Here is a 19,005-nt window from a genome sequence, read left to right on the forward strand (position 1 = left end):
GCTGCCTCACTATAAAGTTTTTGGCGAGTGCTTAAAGTGCATTGCGTTACCCTGGCCTTTGGCGCCTGAAATCTGTGTTTTCAGGATCCACCTTATTCTTGCATATGCAATACATTTTAACTGTTTTTAATTCCCAATTTTAAATTGTTGCAACCCCACCCTGGGAACTGCTGGTGAAATGTGGGTAATAAATTTAATAACACATATGCAAAAGAAGCAGTGGGGGGAGCCAACAAACAGCAAATAACAAATATGTTTATTTTTATAACAAATATACAGTGACTGTAAAAAAAATTAGTTGCATTGTTGTCACCTAGTGGTACAAAGAGTAAAAAAAACCACCGCAAGTACAAGTCATAATTTGGTATTTAAAACATACCAGAACAATATCTTATTATGCAATTTGCACATAAAAAGGGTATGCCAGACTTTCTTATAATTTACAGAAGTTGATAATGATGGCTCCTACAAGCCCAATACCTGCAACAGAAGTTTAGCTGCCAACTGTGGCTGAGTAAGATTTTCATGTGTGATGTTTTCCCTAACACAACCATCATTAGCACTGGGAACCCCATTTCTCCTATAGGTCAGGCAATGCTTTCCAACATCTGGCTCCATCCTTTCCCTATCCCAATAAGAAAAAAGCAACTGGAATCCTTTGACTTTGCCACAGCTGATCTAATTCCTGCAGACCTCAGAAAACAGTGTGAAAACAGGGTCACAGTTCACAGCAACTGATGCAACTTTTAATTGACAACTGATAAAAGGACAAGCTTAGAAGACTAAATAAGACATTGATTTGTACATCATAAACAGTTTGCTAAATGGATACTTCACTGAGTGGGCCAAAAATGAAAAATGAAATTCTTTGGTGTAAAAATATATATGAAAAGGAGCTTTCATTTCCCTCAACATGAGATGTACAAGATGGGGAGTAAAAACCAACAAGCCCATTTTACAATAGCTAATAACAGAATGGAATGCCTTCCTTGGCACTAGCCAGAGTGAACATAAAAAGGCTAACATCTCAGCCAATCTATTTTTGTCCCAAAATGCACCAAAAATGTGAAAAACACATTTTCAGGATTAATTCCATTAAATTCAAAGCTACTCCAAAATAAGAGATTTGGAGTAGACTCTTTGATCTGGCACATTCAATTAAAACAAATCCAAAGAATTATTCCCAAGTAGTGACTGTACTCTAAGAATCAAACACAGTTGGTTTCAAATTCTGTGTCACAGGGTGCTCCAATCAATGGGCTTCTTCCCAGACTTTTTCAGCAATTCATTTGTTTTAGAGAAATGCTTACAGCCAAAGAAACCCCTGTGCACTGACAGGGGTGAAGGGTGAGCTGTCTGTAGGACGTGGTGCCGTTTCTGCAAGAAATCAGAGATGTTAAGACCTTGTAGTCATCCCGCCCCACTGAACTGCCACCACATTTGCAGAATCTTAGGTTTTGTACTGCTGTTCCATGGACCAATATCATTTAACAGAAACTGACCAAACCTGAGCCCATCCTCTAATAATCCCAGTTCTGCAGTCCTAGAATACCCTTTTAAAACAATGTACTCTAATGGGTGCTGCATGAGGCCATAATCCAAGCTCAGGATTAGATTCCATGCTGCATACCACACAGACCAGCTTCCAGCCTTTTCCCCACTGTCCAGACTAGTGTCACTTCCAGAGGAATGGAAAAGCAACGGTGCACTTACCCTGTCAATAGAGCTGCCTTTCCTCTGAGCATAAGCCCCCCAAAGCATGAAGACCACACCATCCAAGTTGCTGTTTAGCCAGGAGACCACTGCGTCTGTGAACTGCTCCCAGCCCTTCTCTTTGTGGGAGTTGGCTTGGTGTGCTCGGACTGTAAGAACAGCATTGAGTAGCAGTACTCCTAGGTTGAAAATGAAACAGGAAAGGGTTAGCAAGCATGCAGAAAACATTAAATAAAAATATGCTGCTTTTGCTGCTAGGAAGGGCAAATGATCAATACTCTGCACCCAAAATATGTTTATCCCAGCCAAATTCTGCAACACCAGAAGAGGTCAGCCCCCACCTCCCAGCGTATTTGAGGGCATTTTATTGTAGCTTGTGTGTTTAATGCTAATGGCTGTATAAACTTATAATAAGCAGCTGTTCTGTAAGGGAGCTGCATGTAGCAGCAAAACTATGCACTGTTCTGTAAAGTCTGTACTGTACAGTCATACCTCGTGTTACGTTTGCTTCATGATACTTTTTTTCAGGTTGCGTCCTGCGGCGACCCAGAAATACCGGAAAGGGTTACTTCCGGGTTTTGCCACTCGCGCATGCACAGATGTGCAAAATGAAGTTGCGCGCATGCGCAGGTTGCGTTCTGCTCATGTTGCGAACGGGGCTCCGGAATGGATCCCGTTCGCAACCAGAGTACCACTGTATTTGAGCTAAGCTTGCTCTTTTCAGCAAGATCTAGCCTCTCTGAAGCAGGAGGAGGCTGGGATTGTGTTGGATGTTCAGGGGCTGTTTCCTTGCTAAAATCTGGGGCATGCTGAAAGGAATTCTCCATCCACTGCTGCAAGTACTACCATTGGCTGCTGGAAAGAAGCAATCTGTATCCAGAAGGTGAAACCAACACACATGATAGCAGCTGGGGGAAGCCCACCACAGGGGGAAAAGCGCCCAACAAATTTTGATCCTGCTTCACCTTGTTTAGCCCACCCGGTCAAGTCTCCATGGCCAGGATGAGAAAAGCCTTCTATGTCTTCAGCCAGTTCTTTGTAGATGTTCTCTAGGCTACGATCAAAAATCAGAAAGGTTTTGACAGACTTCCTCTCATGCATTTGTATCATAGGGATTTCATTTATAACATAACAACATATTAGTGATAACTATGCAAATGAAAGACTAATGGAAAGGCAGTATTGCATATCTGGTCCTAATAGGACTACAAAGTTTAAAGCCTAATCTTACCTGGGTGGAGGTGGAACTGGTCTCTGGACGCTGAAACAGAGTCCATGTGCTTGGTTGGGTCCATGATATGGGTCTTGGCCCAAGATGACAGCTTTTACCTGAACAAAGTTACAAAAGCGGAAATTTGTTCAATACAATCACTCCTGCCCAGTTTAATACGTCCCTTTGGTAGGACACAGTATGTGGCTGGTTATCCCTTGCTCTTTCTCTCGTGTGTTCCAGAGAAGACCAATGAGACAACTATATAAACACCACAGTTCATGGGCAACCCAGTCAGATGTGGGGTACAAATAATAAATGATTATAAATTATTACTATGTAGTGTGCTTGATTAAAAGCTCCATGTTCAAAGCTCAGAACATGGGTAGTTTTAAGGAAGGCTCACCATTCCATTCCATTCCATCCCACCCCTTTCAGCTTCACCTAGCATTTATCCAATTGGATTAACTAATAGTGGCCTCCCTTTACAGTCAGGACAACTTAGATACAGTAATGTATGCAAAACATTCTGAGGCCAAAATGCAACTAGCAGCACCAAACATTATTGTTACTAGCCCATGGTTTTCAAAACAATGCAGAGAAAGTGCAACGCTTATCGAGAGGCGGAAAAAAGAGAAGATATCACTGACAACTTAGTGACTCCTGAAGGAAAAGGTAGAATAAATGTAGGGCTGATTGTACCAGGTTTACTCACATCACGGATACTGCACATCTGAGTCCAGGTGAAGACTTGATGCACAGCTGGATACACTGTGTAGCGTTTGCGCTCTGCAGCAACAAAGTCCATTAGCTGTTTTGGGAAACAGAAGCAGACAGTTTCAAATCCTGGTTAAGGAGGGCCAGCAGGTTAAGTAGGTAGCGGTTTGAGTGCACACAAACACCTAGGCGTCACACACAATATTGTGTTTCAAGCAGTCATTTTAAAATTTCAATTCAGTTAACGCACAAAGCTTTCTTCTGTCAATACATCCCATTAATGCCCAAGGCTTTAAAGAGAGGCCAGCCAGCCAATTGTTTTTAAAGATGTGAAGAGTTTGCTTCACCCAGACTTGAAATTGGATCCCATGATATAAGCCAGGTGGCTGAGTTTTCAGAAAAGTTGTGATGAACTTTCAAGAGATACAGAAACTTGAGAAACATGCTTGAAAGTGAGGGGAACATTGCAAGGTGGAGCCTCCCATTTCAGGACAAGTGATGACCCTGGAGCCCCTCTCCAATTTTTAGCCACAGCTTCTTGCACATCTATGGACTCCAACGTCAGTTGCAGCAAGATACATGCTCAATAATTAACAAAATACTTCTAGCCACCAGGAGCTTCTTGAGACAGGGTAGATTAAATCTAAATACTTTTGCATCTCTCTCGTATATAAAGGCTGATCAATAATGGTTTTGGAGGAACTGTTAATGCCACTTTGGGCCCGCAAGGTAGACAGGAATAACCACTTAATTATTCTGTAAATACAGTATACACAAGGAGAGTAAGACCACATCCTATGTAAATTTCCATGAGTGCTAGCTCCATGAAATATAGAAGGAACCGCTTCCAAGCAAAGATACAAAAGACCGGGTTGCAGGACTAGAACCCTACACACACAATTTCACCACCACCCCTCCTCTCCCAAACCTTATACTGTACTCAACAATGTAACTGATCTGTAGAAAAGACTGTACAGCACAACTTGAAAAAAGAGACAAGGTGTTTAAGCCAAGGAAAACTTTAATCATAAATATATAAGTAACCCTACACACACTTGCTAGGAAGCCCTATTGAACCCAGCGGCACACTTGCGCGAGTAACAAGCATAGAAGTCTGCTACCAAGTACTGAATAAGCTATCGACATGGCATAAAACAGAAAGGGAAGAAATGCATGTCTGTAAAGGAGGAAAGAGATAGGCACCAAGGCAGGCAAGTGTGCAGATTTTGGTACAGTCCATTTAACACAGCACAGCAACAGCAGGCCTGTTTTCGATATAATAAATTAAGGGGGGGGGATCTATTAAAGTGGCCCGGACTGCAGCTCCGTGCGGGAGCACATCCTTTGCTCGCATCAGGTGCGTTGCATCGACCTTCTCTCCAGTTCAAAGGCCGTCAGGTAGGGGAGATGGGCTGAGACCCTTCTCCGCCGCGTCACCCTTGCCCCGCCCATGGCAGCCCCCCGCCTTCCTCTCCGCCTCTGGCCCACCTGGGCGAAGTAGGGCTTGGCGAACTCCCCGGCGAGCGCGAGCCTCCAGTCCGGCGCCACCTCCGGAGGAGCGAGGCTGCTGAGGCGGGAAGCGAGTCTCTGCAAGGCCGCCTCTTTGTTCCGGCGGATCCGCTCCAGCTGCTCCGGGCTGAGAGGCGGGGACGGAGCGCCAGCCTTCGACCTCTTCGGAGAGCCTGCCTGCGGGCGGAAGAAGCGCGTGAGGGGCGGCCAAGCGGCAGCAGGAGCGAGGCAGCGGCGGAGCGACGCCAGACCGGGGCGCGACGCCGCCACGGCCACCGCCGCCGCCATGAGAAAACAAAACACGGGCGACTTTCGCGCCCAATTGGCCAGCGACACGAAAAGCGCCGTGTATCGGCCTATCACCTGCGAGATAGCGCCCCCTCCTTTCTCATTGGTTACGGGCCATCAAAACAGCTTCCTAATTGGCCGCCGGTCCCGAGCCCTGCAGCCCGCTCGCCCTATCGCAGTTCTGCTTGAAAGCCCCTGCCCTCAGTTGATCTCTGTTGCTAAGGTAGCCCTAGCTCTTCTTGGTTAAGAGCACCGAGTCGGACTTAGTCCCACCCCCGGACGCTTCCCATTGGCTTGAGGGCGGCTAAAGCGCTTCCCATTGGCCGGTACCTCAGGAAGGCGCCTTTTTCTCCCCCGCTGGAAGGAGAAGGCGCCGGTACCTTAGGAAGGCGCCTTTTTCTCCCCGTCCCCTCTCGCCTGGCTCCCTTTGTACCTCAGCGGCCCCGACTGGCTCCGGGGAGCGGCTCCGCTTCTTGGCCTGCGCCGCCGAGAAGAAGGAGAGCAGCGTCTTCTGGCCGATCATGGTGGCTCCGCTGGCAGACGGGCTCCGGCGCTGCAGCTCGGGAGAGAAGGGCGCCGAGGGAAAGGCAGCAGGCGCAGCAGCCGCTGGCTCAGCTCTTCTGCCCCTCACGGCAAGACCCGCCGCCGCCGCCGCCGCCCGCTCCCGCTTCAGGTACGCTTTAAATTGGCGCCAAAGCGAGCGCGCATGCGCAGCCGAGGAGCGCCTGGGTCCCGCCCGCCCGCTCCTTGGGCGCATGCGCAGCCCCTGTTCTCGGAAGGCGGGTCCGCGGCGGCAAACGGAGGCTGGAGGGAATAGCGAGAAGGCTCGTCCTCCTTGCAAGAGGCCTTCCATTGCACGCTATGGTTGCCGACTTGCGTGATGAACATGCGTGTTAGGGGGAAAGTACCGTAGGGAGAGAGAGCAGGGGCTCCGCCTCCGCAGATCACCTCAAAGTAGAATCAACCTTACAAACAAAGGGTGATCAAAAATAATATTGGAAACTGCGCCTGTGCTGCTCCTAGGTCATGTTTTGCAATTTTGATTTTACATTCATGAGAAGCTTTTACGATGCTTGGGAAGCCCTCGAGATGGAGCGAGCAGACTTTGTCTTGTTCTGAAATAACAACACTACCATTTTTCTTTCTAGCAGGCAGGGCTCCCGGTTAGTACCTTTTGCAGGAAGGGAGGAGCTGCAAGGAGTGACTGGAAAGGAGACGAAGGTGGGGCCTGAAACAGGATTCAGGCAGTGAGGCTCCCTGGCCTCGGTTCCAGGAGGAGCCTTGGAGAATATCCTGGGCATTGCAGGAGGTAAGACAGGCACTGGAGGGCAGCCATAGCATAGCATTTTAACCCTAAGGCATGAAGGAGCAGCCTTCCCCTAGAATGTATCCCCGGCACCTGGTATACAGGGGTGCATTGCTTCTGAACTTAGAGGTTCCATTTTGCCAGCCTCCATAATTACAGGTGTCAGCTTGTCCAAGCCAGTGTTCCCCAGCCAGGTGCCAGCAGATGTTGTTGGACTGTGACCCCCGTTATCCCTGACTGTTGGCCATGCAAGCTAGGATTGATGGGAATTGGAATACAGCACCATCCAGCCGGCCAAAGGCTCCCCATCCCTTGGGTAAAGAGATCCTTTGCAGACACCACAAATTATAGTTTCCAGCTGCTGCAAGTATATTAGCAAAAAGAGCACTCCACAGCCAGGAGCGCCCCACTCCAGGCATATCTAATCTGGTTCTGGTCAATCACAGGCTTGCCCTCCTACAGCCTCGATTGAGGTGCGTAGCAACTGGCGATGGAGAAATTCATTGTCCGGGGGCCTCTTAAGACCACAGCAACAAAGAACAAGAGGAAGTCCCCTGGGCCAGAGCGGGAGGAGGCTGACTCTGGCGCGGAAGGCAGTGGAAGAAGCAAGAAGAGGCCCAAGCTGGATGCATCCCACCAAAGCAAGACTCCCTTGGTTGGTGCTTCATGGAAACACATCCGGGCAGAAGGGCTAAACTGCGATTATAGGATCCTTTTCCACAAAGCAGAGGCTGACAGGATCTTCCAGGAGCTTGAAAAGGAAGTGGAATATTTTGAAGGTAAACAGATCTGATCTTTGAATCTTTCATGAATTCTCTGTGCAGCAGGGCTATCTGGAGCATACTATAAATAGATTTCCTCATTTTTATGGCTATTATTATTTATTAAACTTATATACCACCCTTCACCTGAAGATCTCTGGGAAGTTCACAAGATAAAGATACAAGATAAAAGCACAAAATAAAAAGTCAAAAACGAAACAATAACCCCCCTCCAACAACACGTTTAAAAGGCTGTAGAATCTTAATTAGCCTGGCTGAAGAGGAATGTTTTTGCCTGGTGCCTAAAAATATATAATGAAGGCACCAAGCAAACCTTCCTGGGGAGAGCATTCCACAAACAACCATTACGTAGCTATTGTGGTCCTGAGCTGTTTAAGGCTTTATAGGTCAAAACCAGCACTTTGAATTGGACCCGGAAACTAACTGGCAGCCAGTGCAATCAGGCCAGGATCAGTGTGAACGCTCAAACCGTCCTGCCCCAGTGAGCAACCTGACTGTCAAATTCTGCACCAGCTGAAGCTTCCAAACCGTCTTCAGGGGCAGTAGTGATAATAATAGCCAGGCTAAGAAGCAGTTTCTCACTGACTGGCCATTGGGCAGGGGGCTGCAGTGAAGAGGGTTGTTTAATGGGGAAGGGCCATAGCTCAGTTGTAGAGCACCTGCTTTGCATGCAGAACGTACCAGGTTAAATTTGCAGAGTTACATACTGTTGTGTATGTCTCTGTGTGAAACATTCTTCTCTCCCCACACCCTTCTCTCTCTCTGGCCTCTCCCAACTTGCGGCAAGAGGTTTTCTCCTCTACATCTGTCTCTCCTGCTCTCCCTTTCTCCTTTGCACACAAACTCACACACGGCATGGAAGGAAAAGCAATTTCTAGAGGGGTGGTGATGCAGGAAGCAGAGATCAACTGTTCAGAGGGCCCCATGAATTGAATTGGGGGGCCACCACAGGTTCCCCACCACTGCTCTCAGGGGAAATTTTTACTTGGTGGCATTTCTTCCCTGCATCTGGTTATGAAAGCCCATCTTGAGTTTGTCATCTTTTTTTCAAAGCAGGAGAGTTCACTAAACTCCACATATTTGGAAAGTGGCACAACATCCCAAGGAAACAAGTGACCTATGGGGATGCTGGCTTGACGTACACATACTCAGGTGTCACTTTCTCGCCCAAGCCGTGGATTCCAGTTCTGGATCACATAAGAGACCAAATCCAGCTGATCACCGGGGACACCTTCAATTTTGTTCTCATTAACAGGTAACGTTGGGCAGGTGGTGGTGGTTAGTATGGCATTGAGCACCAGGGAACCAGTTCTCCATACCCAGTCCCTTACACTAACTTGTGACTGCTGTTGTGACATACAGAGGGCAGTGCAGGAGGAGCTTGACATCCTACTGCAATTCTACAGGAGCTGCCCTTGACCACGTTTGCCAACTGCTGCTCTCCAGATGTTTTTGGACTACAATTCCCACCAGCCACTGCCAGCAGAGTTACATGATACTGAGTTTATGGGAACAAAAGGACATTCATTTTTGCATTTAACACTTACATTCAAATATCAGTCATAATCATAAAAAATAGGATTCTCTGAGTCCTTGGACTTCCTGCCACCCTTCCATGGGTTCCATTATTAATCTTTTCCCACCTGCATCCTATAAAGTTCTCTATCTTTAATATTCAATTTATACCATTGTTCATGTTACATCGGAAAATAACAGCTGGGCAGAGCTGAGTGGGGAACAGCTAGGAGAAGTAGAAAGAGAGAGAGAGAGAGAACTGACTCCCCTTTGCTGCAGAGTGTCCAGCCTTTATCTCCAAGGGCAAGGAGAGCAGATAAGGTTGCTATGCAGAAGGCTCAATGGTTGTGAGATGCTGGAGAGGGAAGCTTAATTGGGAGCACCTTTATCTCGGGAATGGATGCTTTGTTCTTTTCCTGTGATCATTAAAGACCCTTTAAATGGTAAGGGACTCTTGTCGCTTTGTCCTGCTTATCTGCAGCCAAAGTGGGGGGGGGGGGGGAGAAAGCCAAGCCCCCAGAGCCTGACAACAATCTTTTCTGCTCCCTTGGTATTTTTGTACCTAAAATTCCTTTTAAAAAAACCTTCTAGTTTTTTCACAAATGTTATTTTAAACATTTTTTTCAACTCATTATAAATTATTTTCCAATGCTTTTGCTATCTTACACATTCACCACATATAGTAGAAGGTGCCTTCTTTCTCTTTGCGCTTCCAACAAATATTTGTAGTAGTTCTATACATTTTTGTTAATTTAGTAGGAGTTTAATACCAACAGTACATCATTTTCATAGAGTTTTCCTTCAACGTACAGCATGCTGTACATTTTAAGTCTTCCCTCCATAATTTTTCCCATGATGACAATTGTATATTATATCCAGTATCCCTTGCCCATTGTATCAATACAGATGTAACAGTATACATTTTAGAAAGTATTTTCACTTTATTTTCCAACAAGTCTTTTTCAAACCTTAAAAATTCTTTACTAAAACCATTTATTTTATCCATTCTAAATGCATCATTTAATTGGTGATACTGTAACCAGTCAGTTGATAAGTCTTATATCCTCAAATTTCTCATTTTCAATTGTTCTTCTTTTGTTAACAGCTCTTTATACGTTGCCCATTCATTTTTTGCATTTAATTTTTTCACAGATTTCACCTCTAGCAGGGAAAGCCACCAAGGTGTTTTTTGGTCTAATAAATATTTATATTTCTCCCATACTACATAAATTGATTTTCTTACCAAATGGTTTAGGAAACCTTTATGCACTTTTGTCTTATCATACCAGAGATATGCATGCCACCCAAATCTGTTGTCATGACCTTCTAAATCTAGAATGCCTGCATTTTTTAACATTATCCACTCCCGAAGCTAGCAGAGACAGGACGCTTCATAATATAACCTCAAGTCCGCAAAAAAAACCCTCTATCCTTTGCATCAGTTAACAATTTATATTTAATCCTTGGCTTCTTTCCCTGCCATATAAATTTAGAAGTAACTTTTTGCCACTGCTTGAAGTGTCCTGCTCTACTGATAACGGGTACTGATTGAAATAAAAATAACATTCTCGGCAATACATTCATTTTTATTACTGATATTCTTCCCCATAGTGATAAGCTCATCCTTCCCCATACCTTTAGGTTTTTCTTTTTTTCTTTCCAAGTGGCTTTATAGTTGTCAACCATACCTCTAAATATTTCACCTTTTTTCTATTGTCAATTCTGTTGTTCGATGTAAGTCTCTCTTTTATTGAACGGTCACATTTTTTACCAATACTTTCATTTTATTTTTATTCAACTTGAAAGCTGCTACCTGACCAAATTCAGCAATTATCTCTAAGACCCTTGATATACTTACCATCGGGTCTTCTACTGTTATCACAAGGTCATCCGCAAATGCTTTCAATTTATAAGCTCTGCACCCTACTGTTATACCTTTTATTCTATCACGCCAGGGTTTCTAGAATTGATATAAACAATAATGGTGACAGGAAACATCCCCTTCTTGTCCCTTTTGTTATATTTTTCCATTATCACATTGTTCACTATCAACATAGCCTGTTGATCTGAATAAGTCGCGTCAATTCTCCAAAGGAATGACTCTCCAAAGTTCATCATTTCTATAGTTTTTTTCCATAAAAATCCATGACACATTATCAAAGGCCTTCTCTGCATCTACAGACATTAAAGCCGCTTGCTTTTCATTCATCTGGCGGCCAGGGAAAAAGCCAGCTTGATCTTGATGAATTAAATCTTTTAACACCATCTTCATATGAATAACAGTTCTTAGCCTGGATTCCTCACATCCGAGGCCTTCAAGTCTCTTTCAGTCCCTCTCCGCCGGTTTTGTTGGTAGTCCTTTATGTTGGTCTTCGGATCTCGAAGGAGTTCTGTCCCAATCAAGCCAAGTTTTCTTCCCACAAGAAAACTTAAAGACAACTGCTGCAAAAGTTCCACCAGTCCTTCATATTCAGAATCAGAATGGAGGCCCCAATCATATTTCTTCTTTCTTTTAAGTTCTTGAATTCCAAGTACTCCAGGGGCCTCCTCCTTCATCTTTCGCATCTTTTGCAGATTTGTAATCCATGTAATCCAAGGGTCTTCTTGTTTATAATCCACATGTGTAGGCTTCTGGTTGGTACTTTCCATCTGTGCTTTCTCCTTTCCTTGTTTAGTCTCCTTCAGTTCTTGAGATATCTCTTACAATTCAGCTGCAGATTTTTTCTCATTCAAATCCTCAAAACATTCAGCAGAGCTGCTTATTCCAGAAGTCAAGGTCGTAAGTTGTTTATTCATAGCTAGACTCTGCTCTTGTAGAATTCCCACAAGGTAAAACATTCTTTCTATCTCAGCTAGTAAATTTCCATCCGCAGCCATTGTAATGTCTCAGAATTCCCCCTAGAGGGAATCTGGTTACTTAGTAATCTTTTCCCAACAGTCCTTTGCCTCGTTCTTTGTTTCTTTGTTTCCAACCACTTTAATTCAATTGTATCACATTTAGTCCAGGGAGATCTTAAGTAACAAGCTTTTTTACTTTAAATTGCCCGTTTGACAGCTTTGACAGCTGTCAAACTCCTTTCCTCTTCAACAGGCTCAGAGACAGGACGCTCTCGGGCCCGGGAGGGGGGGTTGCACACAACAAGAGAAAAACTTCTGAAATTCCACTCTTACACTCCAGCTCAAAACTTCTTTTATCAAATCGTGAAAGTTAATGTCTTTTTAACTCACCCCAAAAGGGTAGGCTCTCCAACTTAGTTCTCCTGCTATTGCTTTAAATCATCTGCAGGAGGGGGGGTGCGGACTTCCCTTTGACACATCCCCCGGTCGTATCAAATTCACAGATAGATATTTTAAAGTCCGAATTCCGATCTACTCACGGGTTGCTTCTTTTCGGGTCCGAATTTAAGGAAAAAAGTCAGCGCTCTTCAGCCATGGCACACGGCTCCGCTCCGCTGGGGTAGTGGTCTACTCCCAGCACCACGCCGCTCTCCGTACCCTCTCCGTAGCCTTTAAAAAGGCTCTTCGTGGGTCGGGGGGCGCTTAAGGTGCCCACCGAGTCACCAGGTCCGCAGGCATCCGCGCCTGCGGTTTTTGAGGGTCTCCGCGTCGCCGTCGCGGCAAGACCCGTCCCCAGCGGAGCCGATTCCCTCCGGAGCGCGGAGGGAATCCGCCATTAGCTGTTCGCACCAACCCAGAAGTGGTAATCGTTTCCAAGTCTTTGACCATTTTGGTTGCCCTCCTCTGGACACGTTCCAGTTTGTCAGTGTCCTTCTTGAATTGTGGTGCCCAGAACTGGACACAGTACTCCAAGTGAGGTCTGACCAGAGCAGAATACAGTGGCACTATTACTTCCCTTGATCTAGATGCTATACTCCTATTGATGCAGCCCAGAATTGCATTGGCTTTTTTAGCTGCCGCGTCACACTGTTGGCTCATGTCAAGTTTGTGGTCAACCAAGACTCCTAGATCCTTTTCACGTGTACTGCTCTCAAGCCAGGTGTCACCCATCTTGTATTTGTGCCTCTCATTTTTTTTGCCCAAGTGCAATACTTTACATTTCTCCCTGTTAAAATTCATCTTGTTTGTTTTGGCCCAGTTCTCTAATCTGTCAAGGTCGTTTTGAAGTGTGATCCTGTCCTCTGGGATGTTGGCCACCCCTCCCAGTTTGGTGTCATCTGCAAATTTGATCAGGATGCCCTTGAGTCACAGACTGTTTGCTTAATGATCTGCTCCAGAATCTTCCCTGGTATTGATGTCAGACTGACTGGGCGATAATTATTTGGGTCCTCTCTTTTCCCCTTTTTGAAAATAGGGACAACATTTGCCCTCCTCCAGTCTGCCGGGACTTCGCCTGTTCTCCAGGAATTCTCAAAGATGACTGCCAGTGGTTCTGAGATCACATCTGCCAGTTCTTTTAATACTCTTGGATGCAGTTCATGTGAGATAAGATGGCGCCCGGCACACTTCCTCTGTGCCTTTGGACGCTCGTGCCGATAGAAAACGTGAGCTCTTTGCAGCTCTCAGCAGAGTTCTTACGCAGCGGTAGAAAGTGTTGCCGTGTGTGTGGATAATAAATCAGACTGAACGCAGGCTTCTTGCTAATCTCTAACAGCCTTTAATGTGAAGAAAAACATCATAAATCAGTCCCGGCGAGAGAGCAGACATCCTTCTCGCCTCTCAGCCAAAAACGAAAGGAAACTCACACACAAAGAAAGATTCCTGTATGTGAACCAAACCACGCCTCAGAATGTGAGACGTCACACAGAACTGTTTAACCCTGTAAGTTCTGTTTCACCTCACACCCCCTCTCGTCTCGCATCCTGAGGGAAACTGTGAGTATAACTCAACCCAAACACAACCATCATCCCAGCCATCATGAACTCCCTTTCCTTTTAGTATTACTGACCATGGGATCTCACCCAGCACTTCCCTAAGTTTTATGAAGTCGGCTTTCTTAAAGTCAAGAAATTGAGTCCTAGTATGCTTGGCTTCTCCTTTCCACTGTATAGTAAACTTCAGAAGAGCATGATCACTCGCGCCTAATGATCCTTCCACTTCTACCCCACCAACCAGGTCATCAACATTGGTTAGGACCAGATCTAAAATGGCTGTTCCTCTTGTTGCTTTTCCCACTTTCTGGGCAATGAAGTTGTCTGCAAGGCCAGTGAGGAATCTGTTTGACCTTATGCTCTTGGCTGAGTTTGACATCCAACAAATATCCGGGTAATTGAAGTCCCCCATTACTACTATCTCCCTTCCTTTTGCATGCTTGGCCATCTGTTCCAGGAAGGCATCATCTATGTCCTCCATTTGGCTTGGGGATCTATAGTAAACTCCCACAATGAGGTCACTGTTATTCTTCTCTCCCTTAATTTTGACCCAAATGCTCTCACTTTGGCTTTGAGGTTCTAAATCTTGGATCTCTTCACATCCCTGACATATAACGCCACTCCTCCTCCTTTCTTGTCTGGTCTGTTTCTCTGAAATAGATTGTATCCCTCCATTATTACATTCCAATCGTGGGCCTTATTCCACCAGGTTTCAGTGATGCCTATTATGTCATATTTAGTTTGCTGTAATAAGATCTCAAGCTCATCTTGTTTATTTCCCATGCTTTGCGCATTAGTGTACAGACATTGAAGTCCATTAATCATTCCCCCGTGTCTCTTATTTAAGGATTTTTTCCTCCCACCACTAGGTCTGCGTGCTGTTTGCTCCATTTGGTCTATGACATTTGGATGATCATCTTCATCAATTGATAGACTCCTACCTTCAGGAGCACTGTCTCCCTCCCCCACATTAGTCAGTTTAAAGCCCTCCTGATGAGGTTTCTGAGATTTTTGGCAAAAACATTTCTCCCAACCGTTGTGAGGTGCAGCCCATCGCTTGCCAGAAGTCCATCTTCAAGAAACTGCAGTCCGTGATCTAAGAATCCAAACCGTTCCTGTTTACACCATTTGCGAAGCCAGCTGTTCATTTCCACTATTTCCCCCTCTCTCCCTGGGCCACGTCGTTCAACTGGGAGGACAGATGAGATGACAATTTGTGCGTTTAATTGCTTCAATTTCCTGCCCAGAGCCTTGTAGTCTCTTTTGATCTTCTGGAGGCTATTGCTTGCAGTGTCATTGGTTCCCACATGAACCAAGAGGAAGGGGTATTTGTCAGTGGGTTTTATGATTCCTTGCAGTCGTTCAGTTACATCTTGGATCTTAGCCCCGGGGAGACAGCACACTTCCCGAGACATCTTGTCAGGCCCACAGATCACTGCTTCTGTTCCCCTCAGTAGGGAATCCCCTATCACCACTACACGCCTCCTCTTAGGTTTGGTCGGGGTTCTTCCGTGAGCTGTCCGTTCCAAGGTCGCCTGCACATTCCCTGAGGACTGACTTTGCTGCTTGTTTTCATATACCTGATCGACTGTAATGAGGGAGAGATCCTCAAATGGAGTCTGCTCTTCGTCTTCCATGCTAGGGGAGAGGACCTCAAAGCGATTGTGTATTTCTAAACAATCAGAGCGAACCCTGGGCCTCCTACTTCTTTGAGTCACATTTCTCCATATATCTGGCTCCTGTGTTGGTGAACTAGCCTCCTTCTCAGGGCAGTCCCCTGTCTCCTCCTTGGTGGAGACGGTGTTCTCTGTTGCTTCCAAGAAGAGCTCCAACTCTCTAATTCTTTGGAGCATAGTTACACGTTCCTCCAGTTGCTGGACTTTGTCTTCTAAGAGGGCAATCAACATACAATTGCTGCAGGTAAAGCTGCCTGCAACCTTTGGCAAGATGGCAAACATTGCGCAGGAACCGCAGGCGACTGCAGCTGTTCCCTCACCCTCCATCTTGAGAACGTGTCATTGGGGGTGTCTACAGTGGTCCTCCATCTTAAAAAGCGTGAAGACAGAACAAACACCCCCCCCAAAAAAACCCTAGGTCTCCCCCAACAAACGTTTGAGACTAGCTCCCCTAAATCTAAAAGATGGATCAAACCGCGCGCCTGGCGGCAAGCTCTGATAAGCTCCTCCCACAGCTAATCACCTGCCTCAACAGAAACCCTGCCCCCTCTGACCTTTGCACAGGGAGAGCAGCTAATCAGCCACAAAGAAACACACACAAGAAAACCCTTTTTGCTCCTCCACTCTGCAAGCGCATTTGAGTCCATAGTCTAAAACTACCTCACTGCATCTCTCATCTCCCCTCCCTGCCAGGTATAAGGACGGTCACGATCACATGGGGGAGCACAGAGATGATGAGCGAGAGCTGGCCCCTCGCAGCCCCATCGCATCTGTGTCCTTTGGCGCCTGCAGGGACTTTGTCTTCCGGCACAAGGATTCCCGAGGCAAAAACTCCTCGCGCTACATTGAGGCTGTCAAGCTGCAGCTGGAGCATGGGAGCTTGTTGATGATGAACTTCCCCACCAACCGTTACTGGTACCACAGCCTGCCCAGTCGCAAGAAACTCCTGGCTCCGAGAATCAACCTGACATTTCGAAATGTGATGGTGCTGACCCCAGGGCAATGAGAGAGATGGCTCACTGACTTCCTTCCACACAGTGTTCGTTTGTCTCAAGAGTTTGGCCATCTAGTTTCTTTGTAGGCATGAATAGAGAGAGTTTCCAAGAGTGGGGGTTTTTTTGTTCTTTTTAGTGCCTTTGTGGTAAAAATAAAAAGGCATTTGGGGTCAAGTACTTGGCTGATCATTGGATTTCAGATGTTAGTATGGCCATGGTTCATATGGTGAATGTCCAGGTGGAGTGGGGTGGGGGGGCTATGCTTGCTTTGTAAAATGCAGGGGGCTTGAGGATTTCCTAGGTGCTTTGGGCGTAAGTGGCTACAGAAAAGGGAGTGGCCAGCAGGATGGCCAGTAGCCCATGATCATTAGGCAAAAGCTGCTTCTATAATCTTCTCTGAAGCAAAGCAGTAATGAAAGATAAACCTCCCCCGCCACCCTGGTGTATATTTCCTTTGTAATACAGGGCTGGGGAGCCTGACCATAGGCCCTTCTGGTTGGTGGACCCAGGTCCCACCACACCTGGAGGGCCACAGGTTCCCCCAGCCTTGTATCACCAGAGCAACTCTTTAAAAATATTAATTGGATTTTATAGCTTTACAAAAGTAAAAAATGAAGACAGTAAGACAAAAAAAAAACCATCCTGTATTCCCCACCCTCCCACTTCCCTAGTCCTCATCCAGAGCTATTTTTGAGTTTATAGAAACTGGCATGCAAATAACCAGTGAGTCTTGTTCCATTGTAACCTACTCAGAGTTCAGTTTGCTTAGTAGTTATTGTAGATAGGTAGTAAAGGTAAAGGGGACCCCTGACCATTAGGTCCAGTCGTGGCCGACTCTGGGGTTGTGGCGCTCATCTCGCTTTATTGGCCGAGGGAGCCGGCGTACAGCTTCCGGGTCATGTGGCCAGCAGGACTAAGCCACTTCTGGCGAACCAGAGCAGCTTACGGAAACGCCGTCTACCTTCCCGCCGGAGCGGTACCTATTTATCTACTTGCACTTTGAGGTGCTTTCAAAGGTTGGCAGGAGCAGGGACCGAGCAATGGGAGCTCAGCCTGTCGCGGGGATTCAAACCTCCGACCTTCTGATCATCAAGTCCTAGGCTCTGTGGTTTAACCAACAGTGCCACCCGCGTCCCCTGTAGATGACAGTTAATCAATTTTCTTGCTCCTATTGGGCTAAAAGTCTTAAGTCTTTAACTGAAGGATTCTTGGGATCTTTCCTTCTGTAGGACCATCCATTTATTTAGTATTTTCCAGACCATAAGGGAGCCAGTCCCCGGCCTCCTAAAAAGCAACCCCGGAAAGAAGCAAGTGGGTGATCAAGGAAGGAGGAGGAGAGGGGTGTTGCAAGAGGCAGTACCAGGCAAGGAGGGCGAAATCTTGCAGATCAATGGCTTTGTTATAGAATATCTCAAGACAGGGAGTTCTGTTCATCATCCACCTGACCTAGGAACAAAGGCTACAAAGGTCAGGTCCTCTTCTAATATTATTTCTGGTATGACTCCAAAAGCATAAGGGCTGTAGCTGGTGCTATATCTACTTACAGTAGTCCCATTTAAGTTAAAGCTCATGACTAATGGACATTGATTTCCATGGGTCTCCTCTGAATAGGACATAGTTGGCTGAGGGAGCCGACGTACAGCTTCCAGGTCATGGGGCCAGCATGACTAAGCTGCTTCTGGCGAACCAGAGCAGCACACGGAAACACCGTTTACCTTCCCGCCGGAGCGGTACCTATTTATCTACTTGCACTTTGACGTGCTTTTGAATTGCTAGGTTGGCAGGAGCAGGGACCGAGCAACGGGAGCTCACCCCATCACGGGGATTTGAACTGCCGACCTTCTGATTGTAGCTGGTGCTTTATCTACTTGCAGTCCCATTTAAGTTAAAGCTCATGACTAATGGACATTGATTTCCAGGGGTATCCTCTGAGTAGGACATAGTTGGCTACAACCCATAGTGCTGTACAGCAAGATAAAAATAAAGGCAAAAGTGGCATCTTAGCTTCAGGCTTAGACTCCAGTAATACTGTATAGAGCAGCCTTCCTGGTTCTTTTGGTTGTTAAGGACTCAGTTATGGAAACAGCCATGGCAGATGAACACAGGCGGGAAAGAAATAGCTCGTTTCCTGCCTGTTACAAAGGTTAATGGAAGTATGGTACATGCCACCATAACCAACCCACTCTGGGGAGCCCTTGGGCAATTTCTGAGCCTCAGAAAAGGGGAGAGGGGTGTGACTTTGCAAGTCATGAAATAGCCATAGGAAGCTACGGCTGGGCCTATGACCTCTCAGGGCTGTGCAGCAGAAGTTCACTCTGGCAGCACAAAGGAAACTTCTCATAGCCAAAAGGCAAAAGTTAAAATATACAGCTCCTTGAAAAGCAGATTGGTAGATTTTCTGCCACATGGTATTGAAATGAGTAGTAAATCCGAGATCCTATTGTGACTAATTGCTGCCCGTGAGA

At 46.1% G+C, this 19,005-nt stretch overlaps 2 protein-coding genes across 5 annotated transcripts; one reads left to right on the forward strand and one right to left on the reverse strand.

The window, feature by feature from the left end:
• Positions 1–237: 237 nt before the first annotated feature.
• UNG (uracil DNA glycosylase) lies at positions 238–6,003 on the reverse strand. 2 transcript variants are annotated; one of them, XM_081168612.1, is made up of 7 exons: positions 5,871–6,003; positions 5,129–5,326; positions 3,639–3,734; positions 2,945–3,042; positions 2,679–2,767; positions 1,714–1,892; positions 238–1,377 (listed from the first exon to the last, which is right to left on the reverse strand). In XM_081168612.1, exons 1-7 carry the CDS (start codon positions 5,958–5,960, stop codon positions 1,237–1,239), a joined length of 891 nt encoding a protein of 296 aa, XP_081024738.1. In that variant the 5' UTR covers positions 5,961–6,003; the 3' UTR covers positions 238–1,236. The 2 variants fall into 2 exon arrangements, with proteins under 2 accessions (XP_081024738.1, XP_081024737.1); XM_081168611.1 differs by lacking the exon at positions 5,871–6,003 and having other exon boundaries at positions 5,129–5,452.
• Positions 6,004–6,269: 266 nt separating this feature from the next.
• On the forward strand, positions 6,270–16,714 carry ALKBH2 (alkB homolog 2, alpha-ketoglutarate dependent dioxygenase). Of its 3 annotated transcripts, none has more exons than XM_081168617.1 (5): positions 6,270–6,460; positions 6,586–6,746; positions 7,190–7,522; positions 8,579–8,780; positions 16,239–16,714. In XM_081168617.1, the coding sequence occupies exons 3-5, from the start codon at positions 7,234–7,236 to the stop codon at positions 16,549–16,551; spliced, it is 804 nt and encodes a 267-aa protein (XP_081024743.1). In that variant the 5' UTR covers positions 6,270–6,460; positions 6,586–6,746; positions 7,190–7,233; the 3' UTR covers positions 16,552–16,714. The 3 variants fall into 3 exon arrangements, with proteins under 3 accessions (XP_081024743.1, XP_081024742.1, XP_081024744.1); XM_081168616.1 differs by having other exon boundaries at positions 6,589–6,746; XM_081168618.1 differs by having other exon boundaries at positions 6,272–6,746; positions 8,582–8,780.
• The last annotated feature ends 2,291 nt before the right edge of the window (positions 16,715–19,005 follow it).

The sequence above is a fragment of the Podarcis bocagei genome (assembly GCF_964188305.1).
Source record: "Podarcis bocagei genome assembly, chromosome: 13".
NCBI lineage: Eukaryota > Metazoa > Chordata > Lepidosauria > Squamata > Lacertidae > Podarcis > Podarcis bocagei.

Bases quoted from the DNA above. Each gene is read 5' to 3' on its own strand.
- UNG (XM_081168611.1), bottom strand. From the start codon at position 5,437: ATGGCGGCGGCGGTGGCCGTGGCGGCGTCGCGCCCCGGTCTGGCGTCG. The intron at 3,735-5,128 runs GTGGGCCAGAGG...TTCCCAAAACAG, and splicing joins CCAAGCCCTACTTCGCCCAG to CTAATGGACTTTGTTGCTGC. The intron at 2,768-2,944 runs GTAAGATTAGGC...TTTTGATCGTAG, and splicing joins CCAGTTCCACCTCCACCCAG to CCTAGAGAACATCTACAAAG.
- ALKBH2 (XM_081168617.1), top strand. From the start codon at position 7,234: ATGGAGAAATTCATTGTCCGGGGGCCTCTTAAGACCACAGCAACAAAG. The intron at 7,523-8,578 runs GTAAACAGATCT...TTTTTTTCAAAG, and splicing joins GGAAGTGGAATATTTTGAAG to CAGGAGAGTTCACTAAACTC. The intron at 8,781-16,238 runs GTAACGTTGGGC...CCTCCCTGCCAG, and splicing joins AATTTTGTTCTCATTAACAG to GTATAAGGACGGTCACGATC.